The sequence below is a fragment of the Lepisosteus platostomus genome, chromosome 12 (genome assembly GCF_059453375.1).
Source record: "Lepisosteus platostomus isolate fLepPlt1 chromosome 12, fLepPlt1.hap1, whole genome shotgun sequence".
Classification (NCBI taxonomy): Eukaryota; Metazoa; Chordata; class Actinopteri; order Semionotiformes; family Lepisosteidae; genus Lepisosteus; species Lepisosteus platostomus.
This window is the reverse complement of record NC_142622.1, coordinates 33,752,499-33,769,991: the sequence shown is the minus strand read 5'-3', so window position 1 is coordinate 33,769,991 and position 17,493 is coordinate 33,752,499. Positions and strand designations below refer to the sequence as shown.

The following is a 17,493-nucleotide window of genomic DNA, read 5'->3' as shown; positions in this document are numbered from 1 at the left end:
CCAGTTTTGGCTATCCCTTTCCAGAGGTGGCTGTGAACCTCAGAACAAGGCATTTCATCTAGACATTGACCAGCTCAAGTGATAGCTCACCTTCGTACTTTTTAAGTGTACAATTCACTCCTGATGATTACCAGCACAGGAGATGACCCTGATCCTCAGACATTTTTCCTTTAACCCAGATTTGTGTATCGTATTCTGCTGCTGGTACAGATTGTGTAATCTCTTGAGGAACGAGGAGTAACCTCGGTGTCTTATACAACTCCTTTTGCACACTAAATCTGCTGCGCCTGACTTCCTCTTAAATACCCAGATAGATTTTACGATAAAATCCTGTTCCTGACCCTCTTTTGATGTTTATGCTGAAAAGCGCACTGAACCTTCTAACACAGGTGGCCTTGCTGTACTGTACTGGGATGGGCTCATATAGAACAGTTACATAAAATGTGACTCAATCAGGAGCTATACATCGACGCTCAATTAAATGAGTGGAAATTTCTGCAGACTGTTCCTATTCTGTCAATTCCGTTTGTTTTATATTTCATCGACAGTTGAACTATTGGCACAGTTCCCAAATAAACCTGTCTGCACAATGAAGTGAACTGCTTAAACTGCTGCTCTTCACTAAAAATGCGTGGCTAAATCTCTAGTGTTCACTCATGTGGCTCATTATGGGTTTTGGATGCTAGTGTAAAAATCTCTTTGAAATGCAGATCAGTGCCCATCTTATACATTTCGAGCAGTTTAGGATGAATGCCCAGTCTTTTGTGAGCATTGTGCTTTCTCCTGTGTTCAAAGAGCCAAACCGTGTGGAGAGCACAGACCTGCGCATACATTATACTACTTTTAACTGCAAGAGCATTCACTATAAAAAACAGAAATTCAGGTGTCATCTGAAATTGTTGCTAATATCTCTGATTTCTCCCTTTGATTTTATTAAGATTATGTACATAATCCTGACAATGATTTTATGTTTCTCAGGTGGTCACTGGGTAACCATGAAAACTTTGCTCTGCAACATGCAGATACAACCAACTTTTATATCACTGAAAAGGTAAGCTTTTCAGCTTTTCATGGCTTTTTCATTATTTTAAAAGGTAAGCTTTTCAGTTTTCTCTCAGGTGAACTAAATAAACGTTTTGCTGTGTTTATAACTGCAGATTAAGTTTATATTCCTTATTAGTGCCAAATCTAAATGCAAAATTCATAATTGATCACTTTTACATTCATTTCCACTGGATGCCACCCTTACTCATTAATTACTTTGATTTAGTTAGCAGCTTATTTTCACTTTGTAGAAGTGGCTTTGTAGCTTCTTTTCTAGTCTGTGGTATTCTTTGGCATGATTTTCTAAACTGTATCTTCAAGCCAGCCCCTATATTCCAGTTATTAAAGAGAAATGTTCTTGAGTTTTATTTTTAATGTTGTAGTAGACATCCCTCAGGGCCTGCGAGGATTATCTCATTGTACTGTACTGTATGTCTGATAATTTCATCAAGTGACAAATTGCTAAATCGCAAACCAATAAAATATGAACTGAAATGTCCCCAGAGGTCTGTTCTGGCTTGAGCAAAACTCTTAATAGTAATTTGGCAGAAAAAAAAATGGGTTGAATGAACAGGAAGAAAGAATATTACAGAGGATATATCCGCTGTAATAGAAAGGATGAATCTCCCTCTCGTTGCCTTATAAATGGCTTTCAGAGTCGATTTTGTATACACAAAATTGCTAATTAAGAAGTTAATGATGTATTTGCATGTTGCTTAGACATTGGCTATTAGATCCGTTAGAGAATGATTATGATGGAACCAAAGTTGCTGAAGGAAAGATTCAGATTTTCCATCTGCATCTGCTCCCCACATTATTTAAGGGAGCTTTTGTCCTGTACCAGTGCATGCGATTGAGGACGCTGAATAGAATATTGTTCATTAAATTATACTGATTATGCTACATATAGTTCATATGAATTAACTGCTGATTAATACGAATCCTTGACGAAACAGCTTGACAACTTTCTCAGATTCACAAGCTAGTAGCTTCAGGATATTAACATTCCTTTAGAAAACTGTGAAACATATTTTAATACCCCTGAGACAAAAGCTACTTCTCTGGCTTGTGACAAAATAGTATTTGGTGAATGATAAGCGTTATGATTTCTGCCACTGATGTACATGAATGAATAATACTTTGTTGTTTTTTTTCAGAATCGCAATGAAATAAAAAATGGAGCAATTCTGCGTTTGACTACATCTCCTGTGAGTGCTGCTTTTGTTTGATTACTATAAAAGCCCTATACTCTGAATACCCTAACTATTCTGTTATTCCAGATTTAAATATACATTTTTAATTTCCACATATGTGCATGTATGCAGAGCCCTGAGAATCATGAACTGACTTCATATTTTGTTTCCATGTAACAGATTGAGTCATAACCGTAGTTCGTAAGTTTATCTCTGATTGAATGCAAAGAACACAGCTTGCAGGCAGATGGATTATAATAGAAAAATCACGTGGGCTTTCATTTTTGTTGATATAACAACAACAAGGGTTTGCCACATGTCCATGGTTGGTAGGTTTCTCGAATTTTATCAGGTGCAAATAATGCTTCTCCAAAGCTGTTTTTGGTAGAATTAAATGATAAAGTAAAAGTACTTTTTAGGTTCTGTTTCTAAACAAAATCAGTGCAGTCTTTTGTATTAATGCATTTCTTTTCCATTAATTACCAAAAATGGCCAACGTGTTGACACAGGGCTTAGCATTGCTGCCTTGTAGCATCGGGGTCCTGGGTTCAATTCCTGGAGTTCTATCTTGATAGAGTTTGTATGTTTTCCCTGTATTTGCTTGGGTTGCCTCTAGGAGCTCCATTTTCCTTCCACCTTTTTTTGTGTGTTAAAATGCAAAGCAAATTTAGTGCCACCTTATTTTGTACATGTACGATATGTGAGGTTTTGCAGGAAGCAAAAGACGACTCGCCGCCTGTATGCAGCAATAGAGTTTTAGAAATACTCCACTACCCCTGAGTAAATTAATTGAATTTAAAAAAATGCATTTTATATTAATTACAGAATTTATCCAAAGACTGTATTTAGGTCAAATGGAGTCCTTGGATAGTTATTCTTTAACATGTTCAAAGATCGTGTAATTTGTACCCCATGAACCATTCTGACCCTATGGAAGAATTTACGTACTTTTAAACACCAAAGTAAACAGAATGGGAAAAATGTTACCACAGGACAGACTAATTAGGACAATTTTTTTTAAAAAGCTAAGGCATTGAGACATTTTTGTTATGTATATTTGCATATATACACACTTTACTGTCCTTCTTATTAGAATTTACCGTTGGTGTTCAATTTAAATTAGGTCATGATGCATGAAATATCCTGAGGTAAGATAAGTGTGCTGATATTAATTCACATGACAGCATAAAAAAAATATTTACTGAAAAGTAACATGCAATAATATATATATACATATGATATTTTTCTAATTTAGGTTTGATTGTGTGGTTTGTAGCATGGGGCTGAATTATTGCTGATCCCTCCATTCTTTTCTAGACTCTGAGGTGTTGAAGCAGTCATGCTAACTAGGTTTTTATATGTTAATTTCCTCAGTCATATCTGTACTTTTAATGATCATTTCAATTGCTGAAGTCTTAAAAATCTCAGAATTTACCTTTTAATTAAAATGTCTTGTTCTTTCCTTGGTTGTTGATGTGGTTGTTAGATATCACTTTACAGTATTTGTAAGGGTTTTTCATCTGTTCACCTTAGTACTTTGTTCTCGATAAATGTTTATAGAAGAGCATTCTAAACATTCAGAGATGAAGAATTAGTTTTAATAGCACATTTAGACCAATATTTAGAATCATTTTAACGTGTCCAAGAAATTGAAAGGTAAGCACCTTTTGTTTTAAATTAATTTCTAAGATGGAGTAAAAAATATTCTGCTAATGTTCTAATCTTATTTTTTGGCATAACCCTTGATAATATAAGAAGTGACTCTGATGTGAAATATTTAACTTGTAAATCCATTGTAAGAGAAAGCAATGCAGGGAGTTGAATTACTTGGAAAGAGAACATCCTGCTCTACTGTGTGGTTTCAGTGTTTCAGGGCTGTGTTACTTGAGACTTAATGACAACATTACTGTAAAATAACTAGATAATACCAAATTTTTTCATGCATGTTAAAGTTTATAAAAAAAACTTACAGTTAAGAAGCAATTACTTACAGCATCCTGATTAGTATCTCTAATTTGCTAATGATTTCTATAGCATGCTTAGGAGCTATTGACTACAATTCCTAATTTCAATATGCGGTAATTATACATTTAATTCTTTATGTAATTGAGTGGCTATACTTTGACGAGACCCGAGGTGGGATTTGTTATGTTGTCCATCCTGTGTAATGTTGTCCTCCGAGACATCAGGTAGCATCCAATCAAGAACACAAGCTAGGATACTGCAGGCAAAAACACAAAATATATTCTCCGCCTTCTGTTAAAAAAAAGAGAACATACTTTTTAATAACCTTCTTCTCGGTGAAAAGAAAAAAATATGGTACTATATAGGTAATAAAAGGGGTGGCATAGTGGTAACATTGCTGTTTTGCAGTGCTGGGGCCCTGGGTTCAATTCCTGAGGCGCTATCTGTGCAGAGGTTATATTTTCACCCCACGTTTGAGTGGGTTTCCACTGGGTGCTCTGGTTTCGTCCCGTAGTCCGAAGACCCACTGGTAGGCGAATTGGCTTCAGGGAAGATAGACCTTGATGTGAGTGTGTTTATGTCTGTGTGCTGATGGACACAGATGGACTGGTGTCCTGTTCAGGGTGTATCCTGCCTTGCCTCTCCTGCTGGGTGTATCCAGCTGGAAGGCCTGTTGCTTGCTGGGATAGGCTCCGGCTTCCCTGCAACCCTGTATTGGATAAAGTGGTTAGAAAACAGATGCATGCAGTTTGGTGTTAAATATAGGTGATTGCCAACAACAAGCGGCGTGTTGGTGTAATGGGTTAGACATGTGCCTTGCATGCTGGAGGTCGGGGGTTCGAACCCAGCTGTCAACATGAGTTTTCTTTGCTGGGCGGGGCAATAGCACTGTGACTAAGGTGGCTGGAATGCTGCCAGTTCAAATCCCATGGCCGGCAGAGGAACCCTACTCCGTTGGGCCCCTGAGCAAGGCCCTTTAACCCCAACTGGTCCAGGGGCACCGTATAAATGGCTGACCCTGCGCTCTGACCCCAAGCTTCTCTCCTTGCCTGTGTGTCTGTGCGTCTCATGGAGAGCAAGTTGGGGTATGCGAAAAGACAAATTCCTTATACAAGAAATTCTACATGGCCAATAAAGTGATCTTATCTACATGTTATCCCTTGTGGATGAATGAAAGTATTCCATTTTCTGTTAAAACAGCACCTGTTGTAATGCTTATGTCATCACTGATACAGACTACTTAATCGATCTAATCAGTGCTAATTTAAATAGTGAGAAAACTTCATTCTCTCATTCCAAGAAGATTCTGCGAACATCAAGCTCAACATTTCTGTAATGAGAACACTGAGGGGGATGTTTCAGGGTTTGCCATTCAAGGTATTTCTAGAATTATGCAGCTGTTTCCATCAGCGTTTCGGATTAGAAAAGCAGACCCCTTGCTACAATGATCCCTGGAATAACGTCAACTTCAGCCTCGCGGGTGGAGAACCGCTAGCCCTTGCTGACTTGCTCTTCTCCGTGTCGCTGCTGTGATTTTCAAGGCTCAAACCGCACAGCAGCTGCACGAGAGGATACAGTCCTCCAGCATGGACGCCAAACTGGAGGCCCTCAAGGACCTGGCCACTTCGTCCCGTGACATAACCTTCGCCCAGGAGTTCATCAACCTGGACGGCATCTCCCTGCTCACTCAGATGGTGGAGAGCGGAACAGAGTAAGTCCAGGCTTCTGTGATTCTATGGGCAGTGAGAATAGAGGATCTCGGGGAAGAGCTCAGTGTTTTCATATTGCTGAGTTGCCCAGAACGATTGGAGGAGGGGAACAAAAGATATTTTGGAAGATTTTCCCTCCTCCCTTCCTTTGGTCTCCGTAAAAGTATTAGATTAAAGGTACGGTGATCATTTAAAAAAGGATGAAAGGGTGGAGAGCAGTAGATGTGTATTTTCGTAGACAATTTAAATGATTGCATTTGAGCCTTTGTGATAAACTGGTGTCTCGCCCAGGATATGTCCTGCCTTGCACTCACTGTCTGCAGGGATAGGCTCTTGTATCTAGACACTGTGTTGGACTAAAAGGTTATTCAGAAAGGCTGGATGGATGTTTGAGCTAATCCACAGTTTAAGTCTTCTCTCCAGTACATGAAAAAGGAATCTTGTTGCTTGGAAACACCAGGCATCAGTTTCCTCTTTTTTTTTTAACACTACCAGGTATGACAAATAGAATGGTTATTTTTGGATAGACTTGGATTATTAAAAGACATTTACTGGAGTACTGCAGCCTTTTCAAATCAATTTTGAAAACCTAGTGGGTCACGTACATTTTCAGGTGAGTTCTGTCAGCAGGCAGGAAGATTAATTTTTGATCACCATTAAAGTCAAGTGTGACAATCTGAGTACGTAAGCATAGAGCATAGGGAGGAACATTTTAAAGAAAAAATGTAAGTGCTTAAAGCCATGTTTCACAATTGTGGAGAGTTTACTAATGCATCGTGGTTAACACCATTCCTTTTACCTGCAATATTGAAAATGTTAAAAAGGGACGTGATATTATTACTCTGTGCAAGAACTGTAATTGTGTGCTTAGCCATAACTCACAAAGTAAAGCAGAATTTTTTATTTGTGATTAAAGAAATGCAGTGTGAATCAACAGATGCTAACTTCCTCTTAAGAAGAATCCAGATAATAATGGTAGGATTCTTCAATGGAATAGTGGGCAATAAGGTTGAAATTTTGATGGCAGTTGGAGTTGATGGCAGAAATGTGCTGTAAGGTGTGTTTGCCTTCAGTTCATCACTTCAGTATAATGTTTGAGCTGCCATTATACAGTAAATGGTTTTGCAAGCAGAGGTAAGTAAAGCAGTAAATGAAGTAAATGTCCTAGAAATTTCTAGTATAATTCTAGAATTCCCGAGCAGATTAAAAGTACATAGCAGCACATAGAAACTATACTGTTCTGTATTATTAAAACCAAAACAGTTGAATAATTTAGCATATGCTTTGAAGCAAAGTGACTTAGAAGACATTTGTGACATAGCACCTTGTCTAAACAAGTCCTTTTACTTTTTTTATAATTCACTAATTATTGCAAAGTAAACCATATTATGACATTCAAATCTCAAAGTATTATGCAGTCCATTGGATATTCCTGATCGAAAATTTGAAGAAAATCAATGATTTTAACAAATCAAATATTCTTAGTGTATTTCAGTAATGGATAATAGACACAATGGATGAAAAAAATAAAAAACACTTAAACCATAATTCAATTTGACAGATTTACTAAATACTTCAGATTAGATTGTTTCCCTCAGATATCATAATTTGTGCTCAGAAAATAGACTGATTAAATTCTGATCCTAAACGAACTAATAACAACTCCCTGTCTTTTCCAGATCTACAAGACATACAATCTGTATTTTTGCGTGATTTGTATTTCTGAGAGAAGAGTATAAATCAGGAATGTAATCACAATAAATGCAAAACTACACATTTAAGAGCCCTCTAGTGGGCACTGATAAATTGTGAACAAATATATGATGAATAGGTAATTCTCTATGCTGTTATACCATAAGTGTGTAAAGTACATTACAGATTTAAGTACAGGGCTCTCTTTGAAATTATACTTGTTTGATGTACTCAGTTGTAATCTCTCCATCTATATGTCTACACAGTTTTCTAATTGCCTTGCTGACAGGACACTTGAAAGTGCAATACTTGACTTTAGGATCTAATATTGGTAATGTTTCTAATTGGATTCTATCTACTTGTTGATACGTTATTGGGAAATTGAAAGCTGTTTTGACTGAATGAAGTACAAGTACATCACATTTTGCTTTTTGCAATATTGCAAGGTGCGTATTTGCTTTTTGCAATATTGCAATGTGTGTTCCGTATTTCATTGGAGTTATATGTCATTTAAATACTTTGTTGGTGTTTAATGGAAGAATTTATTGCTGTGCTTCATGATGAACTGCTTGCACGCACTTTTACTGCAAATGTCTGCTATTCACGAACTGGTTCCGTTACCCATGAATGATTAGTAAAATAATGAAACAAGGTTTTTTCTGAAGAGCTGTTTTTTTCCCCTACAGGTACATTGTTCAGTTCTTATGTGAAAGTTTCCTCGAACCAGTTTTAACGCAGGAATTAACAAACAACTATCTACAGCTTTACTGTTAGTCTAGTTCTAGAGTTTTTGGATTTGCCTGAGGTCCTCATTTAGGGAATATTACAGTATGCCGAATTAAGACACTTAAGACACTGAACAAATTAAGGAGAAATGGTTCAATGTAACTTTATTTTTGTGATATTTAAAAGGTTGGTCTTGATGTATTAATTACAAGAAACAAAACCTCTTATTATTCTTTAAGTAGCACCAGTTCCAAAATGCTGTAACATAAACCATTTTGGTTTGCTGACCTCCTGACGTGAAAGTTTTTAAATTTTTGCAGACGATATCAGAAACTACAGAAGATAATGAAGCCCTGGTAAGAATTCAGCTGGATAATCACACTGCCTAATACTATTGTTAATCTACTTACCAATTTGCATGTTTGGTTCTGGTACTGGTGCTTTAAAGGGAAAAACAAAATTGCTGCAGTCTTTTAATCTTCAACTATGTTCCTGTTTCCTTAATAATTTATCAGCATTGCTCCTTATTTTGCATGTGGTAATGGGCACTATTTTTTTCTATTTGAAGACCTAGTTTCTATATACAGAGCAATATGTAATGTGTAATTTCTTTAACTCTGCCGGGAAATGATGCTAACTAACAAAGAAACATTTGCATTACAAAACTCAACACATTACTCCAAGGAATGCAGGGGATCAAATAAAACATATGATTTTACTATGTTGTTTCTGGGGGGGGGGTTAATAGGTGAGATGTGTTCTTGTCAGTTATCTTGGTCTCAAGTGTAACTTTAATCATTCATGTATACTAGTTCAAGAATAGAATTAATAGAATAAATAGTTTTCTTGTGTAGGGTGTAGTGAACTACTGGGACAGAGTGTTTGGTCAACCTACACAGATACTGCCTTCATTATACAAATTATACAAATACAAATTTATAGATTTATAATGAATATATAATCCACATTTTAATAAAGGAAATTCATTAAAGAGGATACTTTTAATGCTTACATGGAATTACAGATCCTTGAGTTTTTCCACGCTGTTCTTATGACAGTCATCAATAATGTAGATAATTCCCTATCATTCGTTTTGGTTTTCTTCTAAATTATTTGCTGTAGGATTTTTAGAAAACAAAATCCCATAATTGGCTGTTTGTCAGGGATTGTAAGTATATGAGCCTTTTGTGTAATGGAAAGAGTGTTACTCTACGCCCCACGCTAACATTGTTTTACTGTATAATAATAAAAATCCACCCTGACCATTGCCAGTAAAATTTGAGCATAACAGGGGGCTGCTGAATGCATTATTCGAATGTTTTATGTCCTGTGTGATCACCATGTCATTTCCAGCTATTCTGTAACATACAGCAAGATCATTTCTGCTTCCAGATCATCCAAATTCAGGTGTACATAAAATAGAAATGTGTGGTGCAACTCTAACTTTCAGACTTTTTACTTTGATAAAGCATGAAATGATCTGCCCACTGCCATGTGCAAAAGCTTACTCACAAAAAGCAGCCAATCAGTACTGGGACTAATTATTGTGTTAAATAGAAAAATAAAAATAAATTGCTGTGTGTTTTAACCTTTGTCGTGCTGCATTAATGCATCCATCAAATGTTGACTTGTTTTGTTCTTATTGTTTTATATCTTTTTATTGGAAACCAATGTAAAAATAGCTTATAGATGCTGTATGTTCAGCTGGTATTCATGTCAATCTCCTGGGTTTGCCACAAAAACATAAGATAGAAAACCATCTATTTCAAATGTTTATTTTTGTTATCTGTAACTCTTCATTTAATATTTTAAATGATTTTATAAATGTACACTTGAAAGTGCTCTTTAGATACTATGTCTCTGTCTCCACCTGTATACATTACCCCTTCCTGCATGAATTGGTCAGTATCGTTAGGCGTTTTCATTGAAAATACAGGGAGGGCTTCCCTGATATAAGCGCTGGCTCTGAGCACAGGTTGAGCTCTGTGATCTACAGTAGGTGGTGTGAGAGCTTCTAGAATTCATGACACTAGCCAGCAGTGACTGGCTTTCCCCAGGTGACGGCTCGCCACTGTCTCAGCTGTCTTACCTCCTAATGAAATAACTGCTCTTCTGGGCGCCTGCAAGCTTTCCCTGATGTCAAGGAAGAGAATGTGCCACTCCTTCAGTGGACACTTTGCCTCCTGAACTGAAACTGTGGAGCTTGCAGAGAGCCGGGAGATGAAAGGTTTGATGGGTGGGTGAGCTCAGACGCCCTCATCTGCTCTTCTCCATTCTTCCTCATTCTCCCTCTCCAAGAGCCGAGTCGTCAAGACGCAATCGGTCATTCCAAATTGAGCCAGTATACAAAATTATACAAATAATTGGCCATTTTGTTTTCTCCTAATGCTTTCGAGAATTTCGTTATTTAGGCTCATCTTGTGTCATAGGCAGTGAATGTGAAAGGTGCAGTTGTAGGAAGACAATTTTAGAATATTTGGCATTCTTTTGCATTTTCCACAAGTGTAACTGTGGAGAGGGAGATTGTCAACAATGGGAAATATGTAAACAATGTAATTATAAAAAATAGAGTTACAATGCAATTGTCATGTTTTATTTTTTACTGCTCTCTGTATCAAGTTCTGTCATATAAACTGGTGAATGTTTCCTTTACAAAAATATGTTAATAGTGGCTAGTTATTTCATGTAAAATGCGATAATGCTCTGTGTTAACATGTATTGCTTATCTCCTAATAAGGTTGTTTATATCATCTGTGATTTGTTTAGACTTCATTTCTTAACTTATTAATCTCCTGTTAAGCGTGCTCTAAATTTTAAATATACCATCCCAGTGGAATGTTCCAGGCAATTGAAAGTAAATGCTCGCAAAAGATTTTTCACTTCTCATTACTTTAAATTAGGTGTGAATTCAATGAGACTCACAGGGTTTCACAATAAAGCTTCAGCACCATATTGTGGTTCCTGACAATTTTTCTATTTAAAGCCCTAGTTTCTATATACAGAGCTTATTTCATATTACATGTTACATATTGCTCTGTATATAGAAACAGAGAATTGTTAAGCCTTATAATAATCTTGTTTTGCTGTTGTAGCTAAAAGTACAGTACGGTAGCACCTTAAGGAGATGCAACAAAATTATGTAGAACACGTGTAGCAGAATATGTAATAAGTAAGAACATGAAAAAATAAAGGTGATATAAACAAGGCTTTTGTGAATGCAGTCTTAAGTAGCCTGCTCCTGTGATGTGTATTGTATATTATGGTTAATTGTCATATTCAGCCCTTACACCTCGGCCCAACCATACCAACCTCTATTAATATATGTATATGAAACTTGGACCAAGCTTTGTAAGGACAAAATATAACCAGAGAAGTGTGGGGTGAGAAAGTATATCTTAAAACGTCAAAGATCGCTACAGTATGCTGCCGAATATAAAATAAGGAGATATGCTATGAAGATTAATGCCTGCAGGTGGCAGTGTGGCCTATAACATTGGCAAGTGCTAATGACACATTTGGCCATGGGAGGTCACTAAACAACATGAGGAAAACAGAATGAGGTTTAAGGATTAAGCAGAAGTTTACCTGTCAAAGAAAACAGCATTTCACTAAGCTTAATACTATTTTTCAAAAAAAGAGGTGATGCACTGTTTGGATTATTGTATAGGTGTACATTTCTAAAATAAATATGGAAAGCATTCTAGGTCATGTAGCATTCTACATGACTTGAAAACTACCTTCTAACCAACTAGGTGAAATCGTATGTACATTTCCTCATTATTTCCAGTTAACTATATTGTTTGCTTTTAATAAATGAATATATAATAAGTGCATAAAGATAAAATATAGAACAGAAATTGTTTATTAATTCAGCTTCTTAGGCATCACCATTTCGAAATAAGTTTATTTCCGCATTTTCAGTTGCACTTAATCCACTGAAACGCTGAGATCTGCACTGTGAAGTCAGGGGGAATTATTCCAGATTTGAACTTCCCCATCCTTCTAAGGGAACTCAAAGGAAAACAAAACTTTCAAAAAATGAAGGTGTTTTCCAGTTAAGATGAAATACGAAAAACAAGTTGTGTTGATTGATTTTGGAGGTTATCTAGTGCATTCTAAAATTATTTTCTGCTGAATGTGAAATTGTTTTAAATGAAAATACTTTCAGTCCCAGCATAGAGCTATTTTACACTGTTCAGTTTATTAAGGTTGCCATTTTAAAACAGCCATTAAAAAAACAATAGGGCACCACAGTAGTAACAACACTAATTATAATACACGTTTTGCCATGTAACTGCATATTTTTTGCTAAATTTTATAGTACTATTTTCACTATTAAAGGGTAGGGTGACATCTACATTATATTGCTCTGATCATTATTTTTCCTATTTTAAAACTTTTTTCTAAACAGCCACAACTAAAACAAAAATGGATATGCAATTTACTGGTCTGCAAACATAATTATATACTATGCACTTGAATGGCGACATTAGGAGATACAATCTTAAGTTAATTGTCAGCAGTAACTCAATTAAACATAATCATAACCTCTTCTAACAGTGTTACACATTGCTCAGTGCTTATTTCTATAAAACTCTCAACAGCCCTGTGTTCTGTACCGAATCAGAAGTCCTAAGTAATAAGTGAAATTGTTAAAAAAATATTTTTGACTCTACCTTGTGATTATACTCAAGGACTAACCCTGCTTGGATACTTAATTCTTTTGATCTGGTATGTTTACTAATAAGAAGATAACCATGCATGGGAATGCAGGCTGGCTTAATTTCTGTGTAAGAATTCTCCCTCCCCCCAAAACAAACTTCCCGCCATGCAGTTGTGTGCTCAAATGGCAGCACTGGTCAGTCTTACCCATCTTTTGAAAGCTTGGCTTCTTGACAACTGCCCCCTTTGTGCTTGGCTTTGCTGCTTTATGTTTCAAACAGAGATGACGCTATTTGCTGTTGTGTTTTGTTTCTTCCAGCTTTGGAGATATGTTATCATTTACACTGACGGCTTTTGTTGAGCTTATGGATCATGGCATTGTCTCCTGGGACACTTTCTCTGTTGCCTTTATAAAAAAGGTACGTGTACTAACGGAGGTCTTGGTACTGTAACTTTTGTCCGACGTTTATCAATGGAAAATGCCTTCTTATCATTGAATAGTTTCTGCACATTGAACTAAATCCTCTAAACCTTCTCTTAATCCCAAAAAGCAATTGGTAGAATTTATGAATTGCCAAGATTTTGAAAAGCTATAGAAAGTTGGATTGAAATATACATCGTGGATTTGACAGTGCAAGTTCACAGCAGTACATTTAATGTTATAGCCAAAACATTTAAAATAGTGGTAGTTTTCTGTGTTAAAAAAAAAATTACACCTTTATTTTTGTATCTTCTTTGTATTTATGAAGTTCTCAGTTGCCTTTTTGCTCACTGAAATGTTTTCTTTGTGAATTAAATTAGAAAAAACAACAGCCTTATTGACCAGCATGGTTTCTGACCACTTGTACTGTAAGTCCAGGATATTTGACTCCAAGAAAACTGCTGGTTGTATGGAAGCTTGGTTCCTGTGTTATTCCCAGGTTTCTATAGCCTCGGATTAGTGGTTGATGGATCAGGAGCCAGATGTTTTCTGTACAGGAGAGACACCATTGAGGACTGGTTGATAGAAAGGGGAGCTCTGTGCATCCTAAGAGACATTTGTTAACTTCTAGTGAAAGTGCAAAAACTCAAAACGTTCTTTATTCATTTTGAAATGGCCTGCAAGTCAAAACCGTCCAGGAAAAATTAGGCCAGTCATGAATTTTAGAGAAGTCAGTTTTGGAGCCTTGAAGGTAGTGGGCTGGTTTTACTTGGATGAGGCCTGAGTAGTATTTGCTTCTGGATTTTTTTATAAATAAAATTCTTACTGAGCTATGGTAATTGATTAATCAAGTGAATATTAAATTTAATAAAATGGTTAATTTTCCATACAGAACCCCTAATGTTCTTTGTTGGATTTCTTTGGCACAATTATTATTTCGGGCTTGCTCTACAATGAGAGGGTAGAGTAGTTGTGGGATTCGTGGAAGATAACCTGCCAGTTGTTTCTGTAATGAAAAGCAGTCCCTAATATTTAAGTGTTTTCCCCTGTTTTTTAAAATGCAGATAGCGAGTTATGTGAACAAGTCATCGATGGACGTTGCTGTACTGCAGAGATCTTTGGCCATTCTGGAATCCATGGTCCTGAATAGCCATGATCTTTACCAGAAGGTGGCACAGGAGATTACAATTGGTCAGCTCATACCTCATCTACAAGGGTGAGCTTGCTTTGTTTTTTCCATATTCACCAGTAAACTATGTACTAAGTCTCTAGATTTCTTATCCAATGTCTTTTTATTGTATATTTGATTTCATGCACCTTTTATGCGTTCAGAAAGTAATGCTGAGTATAAACCATTTCATCATAGTTTATTTCTTTAAAACCACAAAAGGCATGCATTATTTGCTTTACTCCTGCTTATATGCATTACTCCTGCTGGGATTCTGCATGGGTTTTTTTCCAGTTTGCTCCAGACAGATATGGACCTGAATCAGTAATAATAAGCAAGTGAAACCGAATCCCATCAGTAGTGACAATTTGCAGCTGTATAAGATTAGAAGCTCTAAGTCTACAAATTTGTAAATAGGATAGGTAATTAAAATACTTTTTAAAATTTAATTGCTGAAAAAGTCCGAAAAGATTTGGCATATGTTCAGTGGACCAAACTTGATTGTAACAACCACTGCAGCCATCTCGTACAACAAGATCAAACTGAGATTTCTTGTAGGATATCGGTTTTGCACATCTTAGTCTGAAGGTTTTGAAGAAATCAGAATTTTATGGACAACATCCTTAATTCACATTGTCCAATCCAATCCAATGTCTGGTTTCTGTGCTTAGATTTGGTACTAACCATAAAAATGAACTGCTTAATCAAAAAACAATTTCGGCAGTACAAACAGGCAGTAAATCTGTCAGTCTACCAAATCCTAGTTGATTCAGTCATAATATCCCTGTTCCAGCCGTATGGAAAATTACTATAACACAGATATCAACAGTTATAAATTTAGCCTTTCAATGTAGCATCAAATTGTGATTAAATGCCTAGATGAGCTAAATACTGTACATAAATCCAATGTCTATTCTTTTCTATTTGTTTTCAGTAATTTCTTTGACATGCATATGTAGTATAAAATGCACATTTTTACCAGTATTCAAAGACAAATAGATTTATCCTTTCTCGTGTAAAAATATAGAGTAAAGATCAGAAACATTTGGTCTTTTCAGGTTGTTGTAATGAATTTCAGGTTGTTGTAATGATTTTTTTATACTGTGCTTAGAAGTTAAGTGGTTGAAGATTGTGACTGAACATTATTGTGTCTTCATTGCAGGAATGATCAGGACATTCAGACATATGCTGTTGCTGTAATTAATGCACTGTTCCTGAAAGCACCAGAAGAGAAGAGACAGGTACCTGGGATTTTATTTCTTACCATTGTTTACTGCGTGGGTCAAGCAGAAAATTAAAAATGAACCCCAGATGAGTCAACCAATTTACTGCCTCCTAATAAATGTAATTGAATGAAAGACATGCTATTTTAAAACCTTCATCAATCATTTAGAACTTCTTCACATTTCATCCTTTTAACCTTCTGCTGCTTTGTTAGTGCTATCTTAATAATGCAGAGCTATCTTTAAAGAAATACTGGGAAATATATTATACTGGAATTTATGTAATTCCTTTTGATTCCTGCTTGGCTTATGGAGGTGAGTTATGTAGCTATTCTTCCTTGTATGTTGTAGGTTTTTAGAAGGGATTAAAGTAGAACCTAAGTGTTTTAAAATAATTTTATCAATATTATTAACATAAGTATTGTAATTGAGTGAGTCTAAAAGTTTTTGGAGATGCATCTGCACAACACTCTCCTGGAACTGTCCCATCACTGTCTGGTTGTTATGAGGAGAGTAACTGTAGTGATAAATATGAGACTTGAAAAATGCAGCTGAAGCTAAACTTGAATATAATGGTGAGGACATTGAGTAAAGATAGACGGTATTAAAATTTTGCAAACTGCAGGTGAAATCTGCAAAACATCAAATGAATATCATTAATACCATCTTGTATTTAAAATGGTTCCCTACTCCAATTCAGGTTGAATGATTCGGTAAGCCTGATTCGTGGAATCCAAATATGCTGTTTTTCAACAAACCTTAACAAATAAATCATAATTGTAACAATGTTTTTTATTGCATTTTAAAAAGCTGTGTGCTCAAAAAAAAAAGCAGTTAAAAGCTGTTGGAGTTACACTATATCAGCAAAATGCCTTACTGTGTTACCCGATCTAGACTCCATTAGTCAAGCAAGCAAAAGCAACAGACCTATGAGGTAGCAGGATCACCTGAGTTTGATTTTCATTATCACAAAATTTGGATTTTTAGTACATTTCAGATTAAAGTGGCCTTTTAAGTTGTTCTTTGGTAGGCAGTTATTTTAGTCTCAGGCAGATCAAGTGGCACATTGCACACTTAGAACCTTTTAGTTTGTATAAAATGTTGTAGAAAGATTGTATTAAACTTTCAAATGGTGATAAATGAAATGGTGTCCAATTTCTGGTTTTCAGGTTTCAGGCTGTTTAATTGGGCTTCCAGTTATTTGTGTATGCATTACTCCCTTTGCTTTTATAGACAGCATACAGTAGTTTGAAAAAGGGTTTCCAGTCTAATGGACTGGGAGTATGCAGTGCAAGTATCTTTTCCTCACAGTGCCATTGGTGAAGTCATTTTCACATTGGGGTGTGTCACATTGATAGCCACTGCCAATGGCACACCTGAGCACAGACTGCCCAGTGTGCATCTGTTGGTTATCCCCCACAGTTACCTGATCTTTGGCACAAGATGTTGCACACAGTGAAGTGGAGATCAACCAAGGGCAGCTTTTCAGACACTTCGTAAACATCTTACAAGAAATATACACAGTTATATTTTTTAGGGTTTTTTTTGTTTCTTATACTAAAATCTTGCAGCTTTTGTTACTTTGAGTTACAACTAGCACATCCTTTTTCACTGAAGACTCCAGTGTTCAAGAAAAGCTTGAATCAGCTCACGTGGAAGTTTAGAATTGGCACTTTTTCCAACAGGCTGG

At 36.2% G+C, this 17,493-nt stretch overlaps 1 protein-coding gene across 9 annotated transcripts in view; it reads left to right on the top strand.

The window, feature by feature from the left end:
• Nucleotides 1-17,493, top strand: part of elmo1 (engulfment and cell motility 1 (ced-12 homolog, C. elegans)) — a 160,004-nt gene that overhangs the window by 41,732 nt on the left and 100,779 nt on the right. For 7 of the 9 annotated variants that reach the window (XM_088601706.1, XM_088601702.1, XM_088601703.1 and 4 more), the window contains 7 exons: nucleotides 979-1,051; nucleotides 2,202-2,252; nucleotides 5,744-5,913; nucleotides 8,650-8,685; nucleotides 13,311-13,410; nucleotides 14,477-14,628; nucleotides 15,743-15,821. In XM_088601706.1, coding sequence (XP_088457832.1) covers nucleotides 979-1,051; nucleotides 2,202-2,252; nucleotides 5,744-5,913; nucleotides 8,650-8,685; nucleotides 13,311-13,410; nucleotides 14,477-14,628; nucleotides 15,743-15,821 — 661 coding nt within the window. The remainder of the gene's footprint in view (nucleotides 1-978; nucleotides 1,052-2,201; nucleotides 2,253-5,743; nucleotides 5,914-8,649; nucleotides 8,686-13,310; nucleotides 13,411-14,476; nucleotides 14,629-15,742; nucleotides 15,822-17,493) is intronic. The other 2 variants (XM_088601709.1, XM_088601707.1) reach the window with 1 other exon arrangement.